Genomic DNA, 22,807 nt, shown 5'->3' with positions numbered 1-22,807 from the left:
TCTTCACCATTGTAATATTTCTCTTTGTATGGTATCTATGGGAACCATTGGATTTTGAAAAAGCACACCAAAACGTCACATATCTACAAAGAGCAAATTGTGACGTTAAAAAATAAATCAGTACCGGAAAACAATGCGATAATGCAACGGCTCACCAGTCCATACCGACTATATGCTTGCCAACTCACACAACCACAATAATAAAAATCCCATGGGCCAGCATAACCCGTCGGGGTGAACAAGCATAAAAAATGGTGAAGGATACTTGTGGTATGACAAATGATCAGGAAAACACAGGGTGGGCCACTCTAGTGGCTAACCCACCGGGAAAAACTGGTCAAGCTATACCAAAACAGAGGATGCGCGACGACAAAGACCATTGCTACGATTGTTCTAAACAAATACAGGTAAAAAAAGACTTCGTATCTGTAATTAGAGCAGACATATGGTGGTGGTGTGGTGATAATAGATTATTTGACAGACTACCCAATAATGTATCTGGATTGTGTGCACTGGTTACCCTAATAATACCTATATCAGTCTATCAGATGACAGCAGAAGAAATGTCTATACTAATAGAAAAAATGATACCTCGGGACTGGCACAAAAATAAGAGAGCAATCTGCCTGGCAATTCCAGGCAGATCCAACTTACATAGATGCAATTGGAATTCCAAGAGGGGTACCTGATGAATACAAATTAGTAGATCAAGTAGCAGCAGGGTTTGAATCTACAATCTGTTGGTGGTGTACAACCAATAAAAACGTAGACCGAATAAACTACATCCACTACAATGTACAGCGTTTGGGAAATTGGACACAGGACGGTTTTGAGGCCGTACATGAACAACTGGCAGCCACATATTTAATCTCATTTCAGAACAGAATTGCACTAGATATGTTGCTTGCGGAGAGAGGAGGAGTGTGTGCAGAACAGCGGTGTACGCATCGCTGCAGATGGCAGCCTGACCAGGGCCATTGATGGCCTGCGCACCCTCAACCGCAAGATGAAAGAGCATTCTGGTGTGGACACATCCATGTGGAACGAATGGATGAAAGTGTTTGGCAAGTATAAGATGTTGGTCTCATCAATTTTAATATCAATAGCAGTATTTGCTGCAATACTGACATTGTGTGGATGTTGCTGTATTCCATGTTTACGAGCACTTCTGAATAGATTAATCACCACCGCAATCCAACCTATGAGCAATCGTGCAGAACAAATGTACCCCCTTCTAACAAAACAGAACCAGGATAGTTTTGATGACGATGATGATAAAGAAATGGAGATTGGGACATTATTTGATTCAGCTGAGGAGATCAAATAAAGCATTTCATGTCTTGTGTTCATGATAATGATCTTACAGCCAAAAAAAATCAGAAGAAGCGGCTGCTAAATAAGTGATGTGAAACATGAGCAAAAAAAAACATGATAAACAGGAGGGAAATGATGGAAACATGTAAATAAGTTATGTGTTGTGCATTTCTGCTTACTTCTAGTTAGAGAAATGTTTTATCACTGCGTGCAAAGCTTTCTCCCACAGGATGAGTCATGTGCTTGCAGGTGCAAGGACAAATTTGAACCGAAGAGTCTTCCTGTGTCTTGATAAGAAGTATATAATTCTTCTACTGTCTAAACCACAACAAAGTGTGTTATGTGCTGATCACATGAGTTGCAACAAGCATGTATGCCCCCACCTTTTTGACGTTGTAACTCATATGTAACAAGGGAACTGCCCGAAAGTAATAAAAAGAGAGAATCCGGCAGAGTGAACTCAGAAAATGGTTGGTGACTGTAATTAAGTAAGCTTTCGCTCGTCTGATCACTGCTTAATTCACTTAATACCGACGTACAGGCAAGCCAAGGAGGACACATATCAGAGCGGGGACAGGGCCCTGTATAATTGAGCTCGAAACCAGCTGACTAAAGAAATTAATATTGCAAAGAGGAACTATGCAGCAAAGTCAGAAAAACAGGTTACTGCTAACGACTCTAAATCAGTCTGGCATGCATTCCAATCGCTGACAAATTACAAGCGACGATCCCCCCCAAGCTGAGAACAATAGCACACTTGCCAATGACTTAAATACCTTCTACTGCAGATTTGAAAAGGACACTTTCACACCCCACACCCTTCCCGCGGCACCCTCGACCACAATCACACCTCTGACTTCTGCGTTAACCATCCATGAACAGGATGTGAGACGCAGGTGCAAGCACATGACTCATCAAGAGTGTCACAGGTCCCCTGCTGGACCCCCTGCAGTTTGCATACCAAGCTAACAGGTCTGCGGATGATGCAGTCAACATGGGACTGCACTTTATCGTAGAACACCTCGACAGTGCAGGGACCTACGCGAGGATCCTGTTCGTGGACTTCAGCTCAGCGTTCAACACCATCATCCCTGAACTCTTTTCATCCAAGCTTCTCCAGCTCAGCGTCTCACCTGCCAGTGGATTTAGAAGCTTTCTGACGGGCAGGACACAGCAGGTGAGGCTGGGGGAGGCCACCTCATCCACACGCAGCATCTGCACTGGGGCGCCCGAAGGTTGTGTCCTCTCTCCGCTGCTCTTCTCTCTCTACACGAACGACTGCACCTTAGCGCACCCGACTGTCAAACTGCTGAAGTTTGCAGATGACACCACTGTCATCGGCCTCATCAAGGACGGTGACGAATCTGCATATCGACAGGAAGCGGAGCGGCTGGAGCTGTGGTGCGACCGACACAACCTGGAGCTGAACACGCTCAAGACTGCCCCTCACACTGTCCAGCTGTCTTGTGTCAACCGTCGAGACCTTCAAGTTCCTAGGAATTACAGTCTCTCAGGACCTGAAGTGGGCGACCAACATCAACTCCGTCCTCAAAAAGGCCCAGCAGAGGATGTACTTCCTCCGGCTTCTGAGAAAGCACGGCCTGCCACCGGAGCTGCTGAGGCAGTTCTACACAGCGGTCATCGAATCAGTCCTGTGTTCTTCCATCACAGTCTGGTTTGGTGCTGCTACAAAAATGGACAAACTCCGACTGCAACGGACAATCAAAACTGCTGAAAGGATTGTCAGTACCCCCCTACCCACCCTTGAGGACTTGCACGCTGCCAGAACTAAGACAAGAGCGTGCGAAATCCTCTCGGACCCTCCGCATCCCGGTCACCAGCTCTTCCAGCTCCTTCCCTCAGGTAGGCGCTACCGATCAATGCAAACTAGAACTAACAGACATTCCAACAGCTTCTTCCCTCTTGCGATCAACATCTTAAACACCTAACCTACAATTCCATTACAACATGCTGGCAATTTTTTGACTTGAGTTCGTTGTCACATTCCTGTGTGGCCAATTATACATTAGTCGTGCACTCACTGTCGTTGTCTCACCACGCTGCACTATTTGCATATCTGTTGTTGACCAATACTGGCCACTCATGCCAGAGTAGCATCTGCTCCATTTGCACACTGATTGCGGAGTATCTACATTTGCACAACCAACATTGTCCCAGATTATCGCACTACTCGTCACTTTAAACCGCATACACTCCTTGAAGTCTCGGCGCCCTTTGCACAATGGTCATTGCACCGGACTATTGCAATATTAGTCATTCGAACTGCTCTAAGTGCTAGAGGACTGCATCTTTTTGTACAATTGTCAAAAAATAATAATTAAAAAATTAAAAATGTACCGGCATTACCAGATAACAAGCAACCCTTTACTGCTCAGTGATTGTTTTTTTTTTTGTCAATGTCTTTATGTCTCAAAAGTGTTCTCTGTCAATTGACTGTCTGTTGTCGTACGAGAGCGGCTCCAACTACCGGAGACCAATTCCTTGTGTGTTTTTTGGACATACTTGGCAAATAAAGATGATTCTGAAAGCTGGCGTCATTGCTGAACAGCCCCCCGCCAACAAGACTGACTCGGACAATGACGAGAGGGAACCCGGCATGTTTGATGAAGAACTTACCTAGCTGTTCATTTCGGATACAGATGAGGACTTTGATGGATTTGTGGATGAGGATTAATCAAAAAATAACGTGAGTACATTGTTAAATACTTCAATAAAGTACAACCGAACTCACTGTTTATATTGTAAAATACTTCAATAAAGTACAACTAAACTCAGTTTGGCTCCCGCTGCCTTTTTAAAAACATACGCTAGGATATGTTTTAGCGTGCATGCATGCTACCGTATGTTTTAAGCTAGCGTATGTTTTACCATGCCTGCGCCCAATAATACGGCGCGCCTTATGTATGTGTTAAATACAGAAATAGACCCTGTAACTGAGACTGCACCTTTTAATACCTTACGGTATTACGGCCTTACGGTCGTGAAAATACGGTAAATCCTGAGCAAACGGTCTGAATACTTCAGAGTGACAAATTTAAGGGGGTCGGAATACTTTCTGTACCCACTGTACATAGTATTATCCATCCATCCATTTTCTGAGCCGCTTATCCTTACATGGGTCGCGGGAGTGCTGGAGCCAATCCCAGCTATCATCAGGCAGGAGGGGTACACCCTGAACTGGTTGCCAGCCAATCGCAGGGCACATATAAACAAACAACCATTTGGACTCACATTCACACCTACGGGCAATTTAGAGTCTTCAATTAACCTACCATGGATTTTTTGGGGATGTGGGAGGAAACCGGAGTGCCCGGAGGAAACCCACGCAGACACAGGAAGAACATGCAAACTCCACACAGGAGGGGTTGGGGATTGAACCCCGGACCTCAGAACTGTGAGGCAGACGCTCTAACCAGTCGTCCACCGTGCCCCCTACATAGTATTATACACAATAAATTAAGGTAGTTATTAAATGATTAAACCAAACAAGTAAATACAGTAAAAAAAATGTATTTACAATTTATTTAAGTACATGTGAGCAAGAATTTTCAAATACATAGGTAACAATGATTTCATCTTGTATCACAGGAAGTTGAGATCACTTAATTGCATTTGATTCACTTCCTAGCATTTTAAAAATGACATTCTGAATGAACTCTTAACCTGGGTGCAGCGTTTTGGGTAACTGATATAAAAGACCTAAAATTCTTTCAAACACCCATCAACTGCACCCAAAAGGGACAAAAGCTCCAATGCTGCCCCCAAAGCATTAAAAATGAAGTGGTACTCTGTGGTTGCTATGGCTAGGTACTGCACCAGGTTTGTTCCAGGCTGAAGAAAAAAAACACAAAAGAAAAAGGACATTATTACAAGTGGATGCAACATGTAGGTCTGTCACTGTATACTGTATTTTTTACTGTATTTACCCTGTGCAATTTCAGATTACAAAGCCTAAAAGGCAAACAGAAATGTAATTTTTTTATTCATGAGGTGTGTGCAGGGCTGCAGTCAGAAAGTTTGAACGATGACACAGTGATGGCAGTTATACTGTTAAGAATTCATTATTACGTTCATATTTTCATGTGTAGCTGAGGCTTGACTGTACACTGGAACTGGGGTCCTCTTTCACACGACTGCTCAAACGGAAGCATCAACCAAACTAAAAAATGTGTCCTCAGAACTAGAGGGTGCCTTGCACCTGCACTGAATTTTGTACAGGAATGTGCCAGGTAACATGTCATAATCGCATAATTGCAATTATTTTAGCTTATCACAATTATTTCATCATTCAGTAAACCCCCGCTATATCGGGGTTCACGTTTCGTGGTCCGATTATTTTGCAGTTTTCCATTATTGCGCAATACCCTTTTTTTTCTTCTTTTTTTTTTTAAACCAGTTAAGGCAATTTGATAGTACAGGTAGTCTCTCCTGGATGCAAACACCTTATTTTTTGTACTGTATGTGTTGTGAATTTTGACATTTTCACAATTTGTTTTAATCCATTGCTTTGCACTCTCTCAATACATTCAGTGTTTAAAGGTGTGTGTATTGTTTTAAAAGTGTGTTTAAAGACCCGAAAAGAATTTCAAGTAAGAAAAAAATTAATAATAATGTAACGTAACTTCCGCGATGGAGGGGGGTTTACTATAATCCTTTCCGTGTTCCTTGTCCATTCATGGAAAAAAAAGAAACCGCAAATGTTACAAACAGTTCCAGGGACGTGAAATGTGCATAACTGTTGAGAGCAAATCTATGTTGGCGAGAAGGTTGCCCATCTTCGCCTTCCTGGCCATGCGTATAGGCTTCGCAGAGAACTCAGTGTTCCATTTTTCAGTTAATTTCTTAGCACACACAATGTAACGCGAAGAAATCCTTAAAAAATTTGAGGTTGGAAAATAAAAATAAAAAAAAAACTGTGTAAGGAACAAACTATTTTATATCAATCCAAGACATCTTGCTGTACCTGGCAGAATGACTTGGATCTCTTGTGGCAAATTTATTCGCCTGCCCTGGCTTTTTTCATGAAGACATTGCTAAGGCGCTATGAACCCTGTTGCTGGTTTATGAATCCTACCTGGGGTCACAACCAGGCATCCTGAATCGAGAAAATAAACAGAAAGGAACAAACAGCAACAAACACACGCACACACACAGGAAATAACTAACAGCAACAAAAATTTGACAATAATGGTTCAAATTACAGTCTGGCTCAAAATGGAATGTTTGTAACACTCACAAAATGATCACATACAACCCTAATTCCAATGAAGTTGGGACGTTGTGTTAAACAAATAAAAATGTTCAACCTATATTTAATTGAATACACTACAAAGACAAGATATTTAATGCTCAAACTGATAAACTTTATTGTTTTTAGCAAATGATCATTAACTTGGAATTTTATGGCTGCAACACGTTCCAAAAAAGCTGGGACAGGTGGTAAAAAAGACTGAGAAAGTTGAGTAATCCTCGTCAAACACTTGTTTGGAACATCCCACAGGTGAACAGGCTAATTGGGAACAGGTGAGTGCCATGATTGGGTATAAAAGGAGCTTACCTGAATTGCTCAGTCATTCACAAGCAAAGATGTGGCGAGGTTCACCTCTTTGTGAACAAGTGCATGAGAAAATAGTCAAACAGTTTAAGGACAATGTTCCTCAATGTACAATTGCAAGGAATTTAGGGATTTCATCATCTACGGTTCATATCATCATCAAAAGGTTCAGAGAATCTGGAGAAATCACTGCATGTAAGCGGCAAGATTGAAAACCAGTAAATACAGTTTGGCGCTACATCCGTAAGTGCAACTTGAAACTACTATGCAAAGCAAAAGCCATTTATTAACAACACCCAGAAAAGCCGCCGGCTTCTCTGGGCCCGAGCTCATCTAAGATGGATTGATGCAAAGTGGAAGTGTTCTGTGGTCCGACGAGTCCATATTTCAAATTGTTTTTGGAAATTGTGGACGTCGTGTCCACCGGGCTAAAGAGGAAAATAACCTGTTATGGACGCAAAGTAAAAAAGCCAGCATCTGTGATGGTATGGGGCTGTGTTAGTGCCAATGGCATGGGTAACTTACACATCTGTGAAGGCACCATTAATGCTGAAAGGTACATACAGGTTTTGGAGAAACATATGCTGCCATCAAAGTAACGGCTTTTTCATGGACGTCGCTGCTTATTTCAGCAAGACAATGCCAAACCACATTCTGCACGTGTTACAACAGCGTGGCTTCGTAGTAAAAGAGTGCGGGTACTAGACTGGCCTGCCTGCAGTCCAGACCTATCTCCCATTGAAAATGTGTGGCGCATTATGAAGTATATTGTATTCTGTTTTTATTTATGTTTAACACAACGTCCCAACTTCATTGGAATTGGGATTGTACATACTAAAATCATTGACCCCCTGCTAGTACCATCTTCAAAGACGAAGTAAGTTCAGGTTGTTTTTTTTTGTTTTTTTTTTGTTTTGTTTTTACTTTTCTACTTTTTTAACCTCCCACCAGGACAGAAGTGTACTTGTGCCATCTGAGTTTGAATTTGAATTAAAATGGTACAATACATACCTTCAAAAGAAGGGATATATCAGTCCAATTTCACACATTGAGCTTTTCCTTCACAAAGTCGTCCATCTTTTCAAAAGGAATACAAACACATTTAGGGTAACAAATGGCCATTTCTCACTTGCTTTGACACAAAGCAAGCTATTGCTATTCATTACACTTTTCACAAATAATAAACATTGCCACACTGTTTCTTCTTACCCCCAACTCTGGCTGGTTCACCCCTCCTCCCCGATGCCCCCTCTTTTTCTCTTGCCTCTTACGCTCGTCAGAGCCAGCCAGCGAGAACTCCAGGGGGTCATATCAGAACAAAACCCTGGGCGCCGTTTACGGGAACGATGCAGCAAGCTACAGCTAGTCATTATACTTTCACACAAATAATAAACATTGCCACACTGTTTCTTCCGCTATTTGTAACCTGCGGTGGTGGTGGCCATTCTAGTGTTCACGTGGCCTGTTGGCGGCCACCACGACGTACGATGCACTGCTGACTACTGGTTGATGCTGGCTGGTTCTGGTTTTTGTTCCCACTCTCTCTCTCTCCAAGTCCAATCGCGGGCAAGGGAGAACTCTAGGAGGGCTAAACCCCGGCTACCAGTTAGCTGCTAATCTAATTACGTTATCCGTAGTTGGCGTCCGTCTACGCTGTGGTTGTTTAAATATAATAACATGATATACCTAGCTTCACAGAAAATGCATATTACAATGTAAAAGGCGGTGTAATGCAACTAAACCTGTACTTACTGTTCCACTTCACCATCAAAACAGGCATGTCCCAGTCCAAGAAGGGTTCCGCGTGGGGGAAAAAAATTGCAAATTCTAGGAGGAGGAGCGTCTATTGGTGTACCTGTAACCCAACGTTGATCAAACTCAAACCCAACAGCCAATACCAAAAGTTGGATTATGAAATCAATGCATTTTGTTTTATGTTGTGGGCAGGGCATCTGTGACCTAACAGATGCTTTAATATTTTAATCTAATTTTAATCCAATGTTGGTTAAAACTGACCCAACCTCTGACCCAACACTGTCAGCCCAGCAGTTGGATTCCAAAATCGAACCAGCAGTTTTAAGTATGTAAGAAAAATGTAATTGTGATAATGTTTTGTCATATTGCCCAACCATATGAGTGACCTATATTCTCACCATGTCTACCCCGCCCTCCCTGAGTGCGCCATGTTCAGTTTGGCAGATAGCAAACAATTAAAAAAAGATGCCAAGTGTGCTTCAAGGTTGTTGTTTTTTTTTAACCACTCCACAAGTTAAATTCTACTGTCAATTAGACAAAGGAACTGCAGGTGAAAAACTCATTTATTCATTAAAATATTAGTGATTCACGGAAATAAAAATTCTTGTCCGAAACTGAAAATGAGGAAGCCAAGGCCAAAAACCGACACACCGAAATAAATTATTATGACAATTATCAGTAAAATTGCATACATGGCTATGACTGCAGAGCTGCCAACCTACAGAAAATCACTTCCAGAACAATTTGTCTGAAGGTCCATATTGTTAAAATTATATCAAGAACATAACTGCGAGACAGTTATTGCAGGATATTATGTAATAGGATGAAAAGAAAAAAAAAGAAACTACGCACACATTTCAACTGCACAAAATAATCATTACTCTACAATCATAATCATTAATACATTATGGCTTCATTGTAATACTTCCATACTGTTCCATGCTGTATTTATATTTCTTTTATCCCCTATTGCTGCTGAAACAATGCAAATTTCCCCATTGTGAGACTAATAAAGGATAGCTTTCTTATATTATAAATATTTATTAGATTAATATACAGTACTTTCAACCTTATAAACCCAAGTTCTCTGGGGGTATACTAATTTCCCCAATACAGAGAGGAAGGAAGTGTTGAACTTCCCAAGAATCACTGGTCTGTATTCAAAAATATAATCTATAGCACCTCTCTATAGTTTTGCTCGGTTGGTGTTCATCACTTAACTAGCTGGGGGCCGCAATCCACTAAATGTGCCCAGTCTGCTAGAAATCAAGAAGAATAAGGACGTCCTATTTAATGTCCGGTTCCGTGTAGCGTTATTTTGTAACATTTTCTCTCTACACACTTTTTAATTTGCATGGTATTTTGCTGTTCAAAGTTGGTTACTTTACACAATAACCTGGTTCCAGCCAGACTTATGTGACAAGTGTCTGTTATCACGATAGCTTAGCAATTAGCATGGCTTCTCTATCTTTGTCCTGGTAATTGCTCCTCATCCCTCCTGATCACCTGCATGCATTACAAACTCTTCAAAGAAAGTGTTACTCGCGTTGCTTGAGAACTATGGAAGTTATTCCTGAGACACTAAGAGAGAGACACTCCTCACCTGTGCAGTTCACCTGCTCCTTATACACATGTACTTTTTGCAGGTCCACCGTAGGAGACACAGGATAAAAGGTTTCAAGAGGATTATGGGCTGTTTCTGAAACCTGCTGTTTCCCAGAAATCCTTGGTAGTGGATCCATGCTGTTATACTTTAAGCCATTTTGACCCCGAACCTGAAACAAGTTTTTGCCTGGGACACAAACATAGAAAAAAATCATTTAAGTGCACTTATTATCTCAAGAAGCATTAATTAAATAAGATTAATTCTTGACCAAGTATGTTTTTGATCCTTTCATGAATAAATGTTTAATTCATACTGTACCCTGAGCTGTTCTTAAAATTGAACTGTGCCAAAAATGCACACAGCCCCCCATCCAGTTTTGAAGACAAGCAAAGACTCTCAACACAGTCAAGGCAGGAGCTGATCACACAAACTCTATTCAATAAATCAACTGCAGACAACTTTGGATAATACAGTGTTCCCTCGCCACTTCGCGCGTCACGTTTTGCGGCTTCAGTGCTTTACGGCTTTTTCCAAAATATTCATTAAAAAAATATATATTTTTGTTAAATACAGCCGTAATCTCAGTTCTATTCCAAGCGTCAACAACCTGCATATACATCCTCAGTGACATGACAAAAAGAGAAATTAGGTGAGCCCTAAAGCCTCTGTGGCCTCCCACAGAAAGCCTTGCGGGCGGAATAGTTTTCTCACACATTTGTATCTATCAAACATTTTCTATTGATATCGATCATGTGTCTATTGGAATACATATTGATTTATAGCCCAGGCCGAATTAGTTCCTGCATCGCGGAAAGGGCAGGTTCCACAGATGTAACATGATGAAAATTTCAAATATGTATTACATTTGCACAAAACAAAAACAAAGACATTTGTTATGGTTAGGTTTAGGGCTACAGGTGGAGTTAAGGCGGTTGAGGAAGGGTTAAGGTTAGAGTTATTGGGATTCATAGTAACGCTGCCACACTTAAGTCACTGGTTAGGGTTAGTGGGATTCATATTAACGCCGCCACACTTGCAGTGCATCCAGAAAGTATTCACAGCGCTTCACTTTTTTCACATTTTGTTATGTTACAGCCTCATTCCAAAATGAAATTAATTCATGTTTTCCTCAAACTTCAACACACAACACCCCATAATTACAATGTGAAAATTATTTTTTTTTTAATTTTGCAAATTTATTAAAAATCAAAAACTAAGAAATTGCATGTACGCCTTTGTCACGAAGCTCAAAATTGAGCTCAGGTGCATTATGTTTCCACTGATCATCCGTGAGAGATTCGTGCAGTTTAATCGGAGTCCACCTGTGGAAAATTCAGTGGATTGAACATGACTTGGAAAGGGACACACCTATCGATATAAGGTCCCACAGGTGACTGTTCATGTCAGAGCACAAACGAAGCATGAAGTTAAAGGAATTGTCTGTTGACCTCAGACAGGATTGTCTCGAGGTGCATATCTGGGGAAAGGTACAGGAAATTTACTGCTGCTTGGAAGGTTCCAATGAGCACAGTTCCAAACTACCAGGACTCTTCCTAGAGCTGGTCACCCGTCTAAACTGAGAAATCGGCAGAGAAGTGCCTTAGTCAAGGACGTGACCAAGAACCCGATGGTCACTCTGTTAGAACCCCAGCGGTCCTCTGTGGGGAGAGGAGAAGCTTCCAGAAGTACAACCGTCTCTGCAGCACTCCACCAATCAGACCTCTATGGTAGAGTGGCCATACAGAAGCCACTCCTTATTAAAAGGAACATGGCAGGCCGCCGGGGGTTTGCCAAAAGGCACCTGAAGGACTAAGGAGGAGACAAAGATTTGTCTGAGGAGACAAAGATTTGGCATGAATGCCATGTATCATGTTTAATGGAAACCAGGCACCGCTCATCACCTGACCAACACCATCATTACAGTGAAGTATGGTGGGTGGCAGCATCATGCTGTGGGGATGTTTGTGAGCGATAGGAAATTGGAGACGAATCAGGATTGAGGGAAAGATGAATGCAGTAATTTACAGACATTCTGGATAAAAATTTGCTCCAGAATATTCACCTCACCTCACACTGGAGTGAAGTTTTACCTTCCAACAGGACAACGACCCGAAGAACACAGCCAAGCCAACGGAAATGCAGCCTCAGGACAACTCTGTGAATGTCCTTGAGTGTCCCAGCCAGAGCCCAGACTTGAATCCAATCGAACATCTCTGGAGAGATCTGGAAATGGCTGTGCATTAACACTGTCCATCCAACCTGATGGAGCTTGAGAGGTGCTGCAAAGAGGAATGGGCAAAACTGCCCAAAGATACAGTGGGGGGGGAAAGTATTTAGTCAGCCACCAACTGTGCAAGTTCTCACACTTAAAAAGATGAGAGAGGCCTGTAATTTTCATCACAGGTATACCTCACTTATGAGAGACAAAATGAGAAGAAGAAAAAAAATTTAAAAAGAAAATTCCAGAAAATCACTGTCTGATTTTTAAAGAATTTATTAGCAAATTATGGTGGAAAATAAGTATTTGGTCAATAACAAAAGTTCATCTCAATACTTTGTTATACACCCTTAATTGGCAATGACAGAAGTCAAATGTTTTCACACTGTTGCTGGTATTTTGGCCCAATCCTCCATGCAGACCTCCTCTAGAGCAGTGATGTTTTGGGGCTGTTGCTGGACAACACAGACTTTCAACTCCCTCCAAAGATTTTATATGGCGTTGAGACCTGGAGACTGGCTAGGCCAACTCCTGGACCTTGAAATGCTTCTTCTAAAGTCAGTCCTTCATTGCCCAGACTGTGTGTTTGAGATCATTGTCTTGCTGAAAGACCCAGCTAGTTTCATCTTCAATGCCCTTGCTGATGGAAGGAGGTTTTCACTCAGAATATCACAATACATGGCCCCATTCATTCTTTCCTTTACATGGATCAGTCGTCCTGGTCCCTTTGCAGAAAAACAGCCCCAAAGCATGATGTTTCCACCCCCATGCTTCAGAGTAGGTATGGTGTTCTTTGGATGCAACTCAGCATTTTTTCTTTTCCAAACATGCTGAGTTTTTATCAAAAAGTTTTATTTTGGTTTCATATGACCATATGACATTCTCCTAATCCTCTTCTGTATAATCCAAATACTCTCTTGCAAACTTCAGACGGGCCTCGACATGTTACTTTGGTCCCAGCTCTCTGCAGGTCATTCACTAGATCACCTGTGTGGTTCTGGGATTTTTGCTCACCGTTCTTGTGATCATCTAGACCCCACGGGGTGAGATCATGCGTGGAGCCCCAGATCGAGGGAGATTAACAGTTTTATCAGTATTATCTTCCATTTTCTAATAATTGCTACCACAGTTGATTTCTTCACACCGAGTTGCTTAACTACGGCAGATTCAGTCTTGCCAGCCTGTTGCAGGTCTACAATTTTGTTTGTGGTTTCCTTTGACAGCTCTTTGATCTTGGCCATAGTGGAGTTTGGAGTGTGACTATTTGAGGTTGTGGACAGGTGTATTTTATACTGATGAGTTCAAACAGGTGCCATTAATACAGGTAACGAGTGGAGGACAGAGCAGCCTCTTAAAGAAGAAGTTGCAGGTATGTGAGAGCGAGAAATCTTGCTTGTTTGTAGGTGACCAAATACTTATTTTCCACCATAATTTGCCAATACATTCTTTAAAAATCAGAATGTGATTTTCTGGATGTTTTCCCCCTAATTCTCTCTTTCATAGGATAGGTATACTTATGATGAAAATTACAGGGCTCTCTCATCTTTTTAAGTGGGAGAACTTGCACAATTGGTGGCTGACTAAATACTTTTTTGCCCCACTGTAGGTGTGCCAAGCTTGTGGCATCATATTCAAAAAGACTTGAGGCTGTAACTAGTGCCAAAGGTGCAGCAACAAAGTATTAAGCAAAGGCTGTGAATCAGAATAAGAATCATCAGAATCATCTTTATTTTGCCAAGTATGTCAAAAAACACAAGGAATTTTTGTTCAGTAGTTGGAGCCGCTCTAGTACGACAACAGACAATCAATTGAAAGAGAATACCTTTGTGACATAAAGACATTGAGAAAAACAGTCACTGAGCAATAAAAGGTTGCTAGTAATCTGGTAATGCCGGTCCAATTTTATTTTATTTATTTATTTATTTTGTCAATTGTGCAAAAAGATGCAAAGTCCTCTAGCAATTAGAGCAGTATGAATGACTAATATAGCAATAGTCCGGTGCAATGACCATTGTGCAAAGGGCGCAGAGACTTCAAGAAATGTATGCAGTTTAAAGTGACAAGGAGTCCGATAATGTGGGATAATGTCGATTGTGCAAATGTTGCAGATACTCCTCAGTCGGTTGTGAAAGTGGTGCAGATGCTACTCTGGCATGAGTGGCCAGTATTGGTCAACAACATATAGGCAAATAGTGCAGCGTGTCGAGACTACTACAGTGAGTGCACAGGTAATGTATAATTGGCCCGACAGAGATGTGACAACAAATTCAAGACAAATAATATACAGCATGTTGCAATGGAAATGTAAGTTAGCTGTTTAAGAAGTTGATGGCAAGAGGGAAGAAGCTGTTGCAATGTCGGTAGCGCCTACCTGAGGGAAGAAGAAGAAGAATGAAGAAGAAGAAGAATCATCTTTTATTGTCATGAACATGCATGCATGCACACGAAATTTGTTCTCTGCATTTAACCCATCACAGTGAACACATACACATGTTAGTGGAACACACTGGAGCAGGGGGCAGCTGAAGCGCCCGGGGAGCATTTCGGGGTATCAGTGTCTTGCTCAAGGACACCACAGCCGTGAGTCCGGGGGATGTTGGCGGATGGTCCAGTCGGGGTTTTGAACCTAGGTCCCCCACGGTGGCAGGCGATGATCTTAACCATTGGGCCACGGCTGCCCACTGTAAGAGCTACTGACCAGGATGTGGAGGGTCCAAGAGGATTTTGTACGCTCTTGTCTTAGTTCTGGCAGTGTGCAAGTCCTCAAGGGTCGGTAGGGTACCGACAATCTTTTCATTAGTTTTGATTGTCCGTTGCAGTCGGAGTTTGTCCTTTTTTGTAGCAGCACCAAACCAGACTGTGATGGAAGAACACAGGACTGATTCGATGACCGCTGTGTAGAACTGCCTCAGCAGCTCCTGTGGCGGGCCGTGCTTCCTCACATGCCGCAGGAAGTACATCCTCTGCTGGGCCTTTTTGAGGACGGAGTTGATGTTGGTCGCCCACTTTAGGTCCTGAGAGACTGTAATTCCTAGGAACTTGAAGGTCTCGACGGTTGACACAAGACAGCTGGACAATGTGAGGGGTAGCTGTGGCAAAGGATGCCTCCTGAAGTCCACAATCATCTCTACAGTCTTGGGCGGGTTCAGTTCCATGTTGTGTCGGCCGCACCACAGCTCCAGCCGCTCCAATTCCTGTCGATATGCAGACTTGTTACCGTCTTTGATGAGGCCGATGACTATGGTGTCATCTGCAAACTTCAGGAGTTTGACAGCCGGGTACGTTGAGGTGCAGTCGTTCGTGTAGAGAGAGAAGAGCAGCGGAGAGAGAACACAACCCTGATGCTGCGTGTGGATGAGGTGGCCTACCCCAGCCTCACCTGCTGTGTCCTGCCTGTCAGAAATCTGTAAATCCACTGGCAGATGGCAGGCGAGACGCTGAGCTGGAGAAGCTTGGAGGAAAGGAGTTCGGGGATGATGGTGCTGAACGTAGAAGTCCACAAATCCTTGCGTAGGTCCCCGCGCTGTCTATAACTCAAGGTCCGGGGGCCAGATGCATCCCACCACATCATTTTATGTGGCCCGCGAAAGCACATCATGCTCGTCAACTTCCGTGATTTTTGCTAAAATATGTACCCAAATTGTCATAATAATAAACAATAATGTTGAGAGATTGCATTTTTCTGTCACCAAACCCTTCTTCTACAGTAACTTAAACAATACTTGAACAAACTATTATCCTTATCTTCTGATTTCAAAACTAGTTATCCCTCAATATGCATTGGGCCGCGTCACTATGCGTCACTTGACACGCACACGCCAGAAATTGTTGCTGGGCGTAGAATGCCACGGAGATCATCTCTTGTGATTGGTCCGTTTTTGTCACATGCTGTAATGATGTACTCACCGTTCCCCTTGGTTCCACATACCACCTACGCCGCCGCCTTCTTGATCGATTTTGCAGCATAAAATGTATTATCTGGTCATCTAGGTCCATTTGTTCTAGCAGATACTGTTCCACGGTCGCCATTGTTGTTTCTTTGTTCCCGAAAGAAAAGTAAAAACAGCTACCGGAAATGGCCAAAAAATCCAGAGGAAACTCTACCCTGTGGTGTCCTCGCCAATCCCAGGCGTTCCGACTTGGAGGAGAACTGCAGTACATTTTAAAAACTGCGCACGTGGGTTGTGCTCGAGTATATAGGCAAACTGCGTGTGGGATAACCGCAGTGACGTCAGCGCGGTCGCCACCCGTGCGAGAATAAAGAAGCCTTAAGAGTTGAGAGGACAGAGGGAAACAAGACGAGTACAAGGATAGACTCACAATTGAACATAAGGAATACTCAACTTAAGAAAAGGAGTGACAGCAGGAAAATAAGTAAAACATGGACACATTTCGATTTCATGGACAATTCAAAGTCGGAGTGTAGAGTCTACAATAAAGAACCACCAGAGGCATGTGAGGGCTGTCCACCCATCGGTGCAATGGGAAGAAAAGAGAGGCAATTGAATTGAAAGGCAACTGAACATTGCATTAATGAAGACTGCAATAAAAAACATTTTTTTAATTACGTTAGTAATTCAGTTTGCGCATGATTTTATTTGTTCTACGTTTCAATGCGAATGTTCAATATTTTTGAGAATTAAAAGTTAATTGCTCTTAAAAAGGATGTACTTTAATTATGCGCTAATATTATATTAGTGGGATAAAAACCAACAAAATCAAAGATATTGTCGTTTATCTTAATAGTTTCTGGGAAAATAGATCATAAAAAATGTGCTATTGTAGCAGGCCTAGATGGCCTAGGCCCATCAGATTTTAGAGTGGAAATAATTGTTGATGATTAGATGAAAAGAACAATTGACAACTTATATTACTGGCGATATTCGTCAATGCTTCAAATAGAGAACTTTATGTTGACCAGTTTGTTAGTTAATCATTTACCAGTCAAAATTGCCAAAAAAGACAGCCAACTATTTTATTTATTTTTGTTTGTTTTTTTCACATTGAACCTGTAAAACTGTGATGCGGTCAAAAAAATAATTATTGGGTGCACTAGCATAAACCCAAGACAAAAGGTTAAGCACACTAGTGCAACCAGTGCAAAAAGTTAGCCCTTAATCGCTATTTTGTTGTTTTTTGGTCAAGTGCGGGGTCCGTCCATACTATGCGAATCACAGGTAAAGCGCACCCCACTGGGCAGGAGGTGAATCGATATTGAATTGCGGGGGGAAGAATTGCAATGCATGGATAAATTGGTATTTTCACCCACCCCCTAATGTACTGTGCAACATGGCTTTGTGGTGCTAAAACTGTTTAATAACAGCAGTTGTTTTATAAAACTGTGCTGAAGTTTAAAAAATATATATATATAGTGTTCCCTCGTTTTTCGCAGTTAATGGGGACCAGAACCCCCTGCAAAAGGTGAAAAACCGCGAAGTAAGATTTGCCCCCCGCCCAGGAGTTTTCGTGGATGTTTATGTGGGTACCAGAATGTTTAAAATATGTAAACAGTATTTATACTTTACATATTTGAGACAAAGATTACAACAGTACACATAATTACTTAACTCTTTAATTATAAAACCTTATACAGTAATTAACATTTATTATACAGTAATTAACATTCATCAACATTGCCTTCTGAGAGAGGCGAAGAGGCTTGCCACACATGACGACAGTCACACGGTCCTTGTGGGGTTTGAAGCCTGGCCTCTTCACTTCGTCCTTGAAGGGGAATGTACGCGAAGGCATCCTCTTCCAAAAAAGGCCTGTTTCATCCATGTTAAAAACTTGCTCAGGGAGGTAGCCTCCCTCACTGATGAGGTTAGGAAACTCTTCCTCCACGTAACGACAAGCGGCATCGTTGTCAGCAGAGGAAGCCTCACCATACAGAGGCACGCTTCTGAGGCCGTATCTTTTTTTTACATTTTCCGAGCCAGCCTTTGCTGGCTGAAAAACCTCGTCCTCGATGAGACGAATCACTCCTGGCAGCGCTAGTACTGGCTTTAGGTTCATCAGCACCTTCTTCAGCCTCTTCATTGTCCTCATCGGGCAAGATTTGGTCGTAGAGAGCTTTGGCCTTTGTCCTGATAATATTAGTGTCCAAACTCACTGTCTTTTCCCTGCAATCCACAATGCCAATGCAGTCCCGGAGGAAGCTTTCGCAGGGGCATAGCGCTTTGGCGGCATTGTAAGGGCTTGCTTAACTAATCAAAAGAATTATCGCTGAAACAAAAAAGTTATTGCGAACACAACAGCATGGACGAGACTGGCGAGACACAACAAGGGAAGGTGCTGGGTGAGGCTGCGATGATGCGCAGCCAATCAGCTCACGGGATAAATCCACTCGTGCTCTCATTGGTCGATGTCGCGCCGGGAACCAAATCACCTGCCTTGTATGTGCCCGTACAGTACAGGCATGTACAAAGCCTCTGAGTCAACTCTCTCGCACGAATCAACATGAAACAACTCGTCTTTCCACAATATGGCTGCTGATATGGCTGTATTCTTTTATGTTGTTTTTTTTAAATGAATATTTTGGAAAAACCCTGAAGCCGCAAAACGTGAAGCACGAAGTGGCAAGGGAACACTGTATATAAATCATTGTCAGCACAGCAACAACACATAGCAAGAATACCAGTCCAGACCCTCGCCAAAACCAAACTATTTTAGGTTTTAAAAAGATAAGCTGTTTGCGTCGTTGTTCTGTTAGCGAGCAAGCTACCTCCCCAGTTCATGGGGATTCATGACAAACAGACGGCAATTCTGATTGTGATCATACATTCGTGATGTCAAATGGTGAACATGAATTCCTGTGTCCGCACTTTGATCCAAATCCTCATCTAAATTAAACAGTCACTTAGTACAGTAGGTGCTAGTCAGAAGGCAAAGCATTTGGAACTGTAATCACTTCAATACTAGGCTTTACCTCTTTTCCATGAAGCTGCCAATATGTATTTCTCAGTTAACATTCTCCTTCCAATCAATGGATGGCTGGACTGTAGAGTGGCACAAAGATGAAGCAGGTTGAAGAGGAGTGTGTTGCTAACAAAGAGAAATACAAAAACATTCAGAGACTCGAGAGGGAAGTTAGGACATTGATTTATGTGTAATAATACAGTGGTGCCTTGAGATACAAGTTTAACTCCTTCAGTGACAATGCTCTTAACTCAAATCATCTCTCCCCATTGAAATGAATGAAAATGCCATTAATACCTTCAAGCCACTGGCAGATCTGCGGGGGGGGGGGGGGGGGGGGGGCTGCCACCCGCACCAAATGCCTCGCCACCCCAATTGCCACTCCTACTGTCGGCAACGAATCTATCAATAATACATAACTACATTAAAAATTTGACTACAAATGTTTGTGATGCTCCCCTCCTGGAGTTGTCACTTTATTGTGGTGGAGGGGTTTGTGTGACCCAATAATCCGAGGAGCCAAGTTGTCTGGGGCTTCACGCCCCTGGTAGGGTCACCCATGGCAAACAGGTCCTATGTGAGGGAGCAGACAAAGCACTGCTAAAAGACCCCTATGATGAACAAAACAAATGGATGTAGGTTTCCCTTGATGTAGGTCACCGAGGCCCCCCTCAGGAGCCAGGCCAGGAGGTTGGGCTCAAAGGCGAGCACCTGGTGGCCTGTACCCATGGGGCCCGGCCGGGCACAGCCCGAAAGGGTAACGTGGGTACCCCTTCCCATGGGCTCACCACCTGTGGGAGGGGTCATAGGGGTCAGGTGCAGCGTGAGCCGAGCGGTGGCCGAAGGCAGGGAACCTTGGCGATCCGATCCCCGCTGACAGAAGCTGGGTCTAGGGACGTGGAATGTCACCTCTCTGGCAGGGAAGGAGTCCGAGCTGGTGTGTGAGGTCAAGAGGTTCCGACTACATATAGTCGGGCTTGCCTCCACACACGGCTTGGGCTCTGGTACCAGTCCTGTTGAGAGAGGTAGGACTCTCTTCCACTCTGGAGTTGCCCATGGTGAGAGGCGCCAAGCAGGTGTGGGTATACTTATTGCCCCCCGGTTGGCAACTGTACATTGGGGTTCACCCCGGTGAACGGGAGGGTAGCCTCCCAAAGCGTTCGGGTGGAGGAAAGGGCCTTGCATGGGAGTTCGCCCAACCAGTCAACATGTGTTTTGTGGACTTGGAGAAGGCGTTCGACCGTGTCCCTTGGGGAGTCCTGCGGGGGTATTTCAGGTGTATGGGGTACCGAACCCCCTGATACGGGCTGTTTGGTCCCTGTACGACCAGTGTCAGAGTTTGTTCCACATTGCTGGTAGTAAGTCAGACTCATTACCAGTGAGAGTGGGATTCCTCCAAGGCTGACCTTTGTCAACAATTATGTTCATAACTTTTATGGACAGAATTTCTAGGCGCAGCTGAGGCATGGAGGGGGTCCGGTTTGGTGGCCTCAGTATTGCATCTCTGCTTTTTGCAGATGATGTTTCTGTTGGCTTCATCAAGCCGTGATCTCCAACTCTCACTGGAGCGGTTCGCAGCCGAGTGTGAAGCAGCTGAGATGAAAATCAGCACCTCCAAATCTGAGACCATGGCCCTCAGTCGGAAAACGGTGGCGTGCCCGCTCCAGGTCGCGGGATGAGATCCTGCCCCAAGTGGAGGAGTTCAAGTATCTTGGGGTCTTGAAGAATGGAACGGGAGATCGACAGGCGGATCGGTGCAGCGTCTGCAGTGATGCAGACTTTGTGTCGGTCCGTTGTGGTGAAGAAGGAGCTCAGCCGAAAGCCAACCACTGACAATACCAGAGCGATCTACAAAATATTTTGGATTTTAAGGAAGTTCTAAGCATTTTTCTCATAACGCGTTAAGCTTTTTCGTTGCGAGCGCGTACCGAGAGGAAAATCCTCATCCATAAATTCCAAAATATTGAGTAGTTCACACTGATGAGAGATTGAAGCTTTTTTACATTACAGACCCACTAAAGATGCCGAAAAAAAAGTCTTGTAAATTTGGGACATCACAGAGAAGAGTGGCTAGGCTAATACTTATTAGCCACTTGTGGGCTCGTGGACCAGCGGCGGGGCGGAGCAGCGTTGGCTTGGTCCAATACTACACAGTAGAGGTGGCACAATTAGTCATGACAACCTTTACAACGATCAAAATCGTTGACAATTTAAAGGTCAACGATGTTTTTTATTTCTTTAAGCCTTGTTTTTCCTCTATTCCTCTCGCTTGCTTGCGCTTCTTTGTGTGCCTCTTATGGCCGGTAGCCGTGACGCACGTGCGCAGTTATCCTCTATGGTGTCAAACTCAAGGCCCGGGGCCAGATCTGGGCCGCCACTTGATTTTATGTGGCCCGCGAAGGCAAATCTTGTGTGTCAACTTCCATGATTCTTGTTAAAATCGCCACCGAAATTTCAATTAGTCATATATCATAAATGATAATGCTGAGATACTGCAAGCATTTTTGTGTTACCGAACATGAACAAGAGTTGAAAAACCATTACCCTTGACTTCTGATTCCAAAACTAGTTCAGAAATTTCATGTGTAAATATGATTAAAGATTTTTATAGTTTCACGGTCATAGCGGCCCTCTCAAAGAAACTGTAACTACAGTATGGCCCACGACAAAAATGAGTTTGACACCCCTGCTCTACGGGTATTTCTAGTGATGCACATGCGTAGTATGGTCATCCGGTGTCGTAGCCAGAAGAACAACCGCACACGTGATATCTCGCATTCGCAACAAGCTTTAATTATTCACCAAAGATGTGATGCATAACCTGCGTGAGAGAACGTGCTTTTTATGGCAGCACAACAGTGATACACGAGCATCTAAAAAGGTAGTACGTTGTGGCTGATTCAATTTCTGACGAAAAGTAAGTTATATCCGGTAAACTATATGGGTAGTTACAAGCGTCAAAGCACAGCAAAGTGCTGTGAGCTACTTGTTTGAAGCTGTAAACGTTAACATGATGACGATTTCCATAGCCACGCAAAGTGTATGTGGTTCATATACTGTCCACTCCAAAAGTATTGGAACAGCAAGGTTAATTCCTTTGTTTTTTTTGTATCCTGAAGATATTTGGGTTTCAAATCAAAAGATAAATATGAGACAAAAGTTCAGAATTCCAGCTTTTATTTCTTGGTATTTACATCTAGATATATTAAACAACTCAGGACAGATCACCTTTTGTTTGAACACATACACTTTTCAAGTGAGCAAAAGTATTGGAACAGACATTATTAAATTAACTTAAAGTGAATAACATTTAATATTTGGTGGCATAACCCTTACTTGCAATAACTGCATCAAGCCTGCGACCCATTGACTTTACCGGACTTGCATTCTTCATTTGAAGTGCTTTTCCAGGGCTTTACTG

General features: G+C 43.0%; 1 protein-coding gene and 1 long non-coding RNA gene across 8 annotated transcripts in view; both read right to left on the bottom strand.

Moving 5' to 3' along the window:
- mrpl37 (mitochondrial ribosomal protein L37) overlaps positions 1 to 22,807 on the bottom strand; it is a 77,367-nt gene that overhangs the window by 35,006 nt on the left and 19,554 nt on the right. For 5 of the 6 annotated variants that reach the window (XM_061796472.1, XM_061796475.1, XM_061796476.1 and 2 more), the window contains exons 3-4: positions 19,397 to 19,512; positions 10,248 to 10,436 (exon numbers count right to left, since the gene is read on the bottom strand). In XM_061796472.1, coding sequence (XP_061652456.1) covers positions 10,248 to 10,436; positions 19,397 to 19,512 — 305 coding nt within the window. The remainder of the gene's footprint in view (positions 1 to 10,247; positions 10,437 to 19,396; positions 19,513 to 22,807) is intronic. The other variant, XM_061796478.1, reaches the window with a different exon arrangement.
- On the bottom strand, positions 4,830 to 8,092 carry LOC133488527 (uncharacterized). 2 transcript variants are annotated; one of them, XR_009791679.1, is made up of 3 exons: positions 7,901 to 8,092; positions 6,299 to 6,430; positions 4,830 to 5,166 (listed from the first exon to the last, which is right to left on the bottom strand). It is a non-coding gene; the product is annotated as an uncharacterized LOC133488527 (long non-coding RNA). The 2 variants fall into 2 exon arrangements; XR_009791678.1 differs by lacking the exon at positions 6,299 to 6,430.

This window comes from Phyllopteryx taeniolatus, chromosome 14, assembly GCF_024500385.1.
Source record: "Phyllopteryx taeniolatus isolate TA_2022b chromosome 14, UOR_Ptae_1.2, whole genome shotgun sequence".
Taxonomy (NCBI): domain Eukaryota; kingdom Metazoa; phylum Chordata; class Actinopteri; order Syngnathiformes; family Syngnathidae; genus Phyllopteryx; species Phyllopteryx taeniolatus.
The sequence above is the reverse complement of the archived record's forward strand: the minus strand, read 5'-3'. Positions and strand labels throughout refer to the sequence as shown.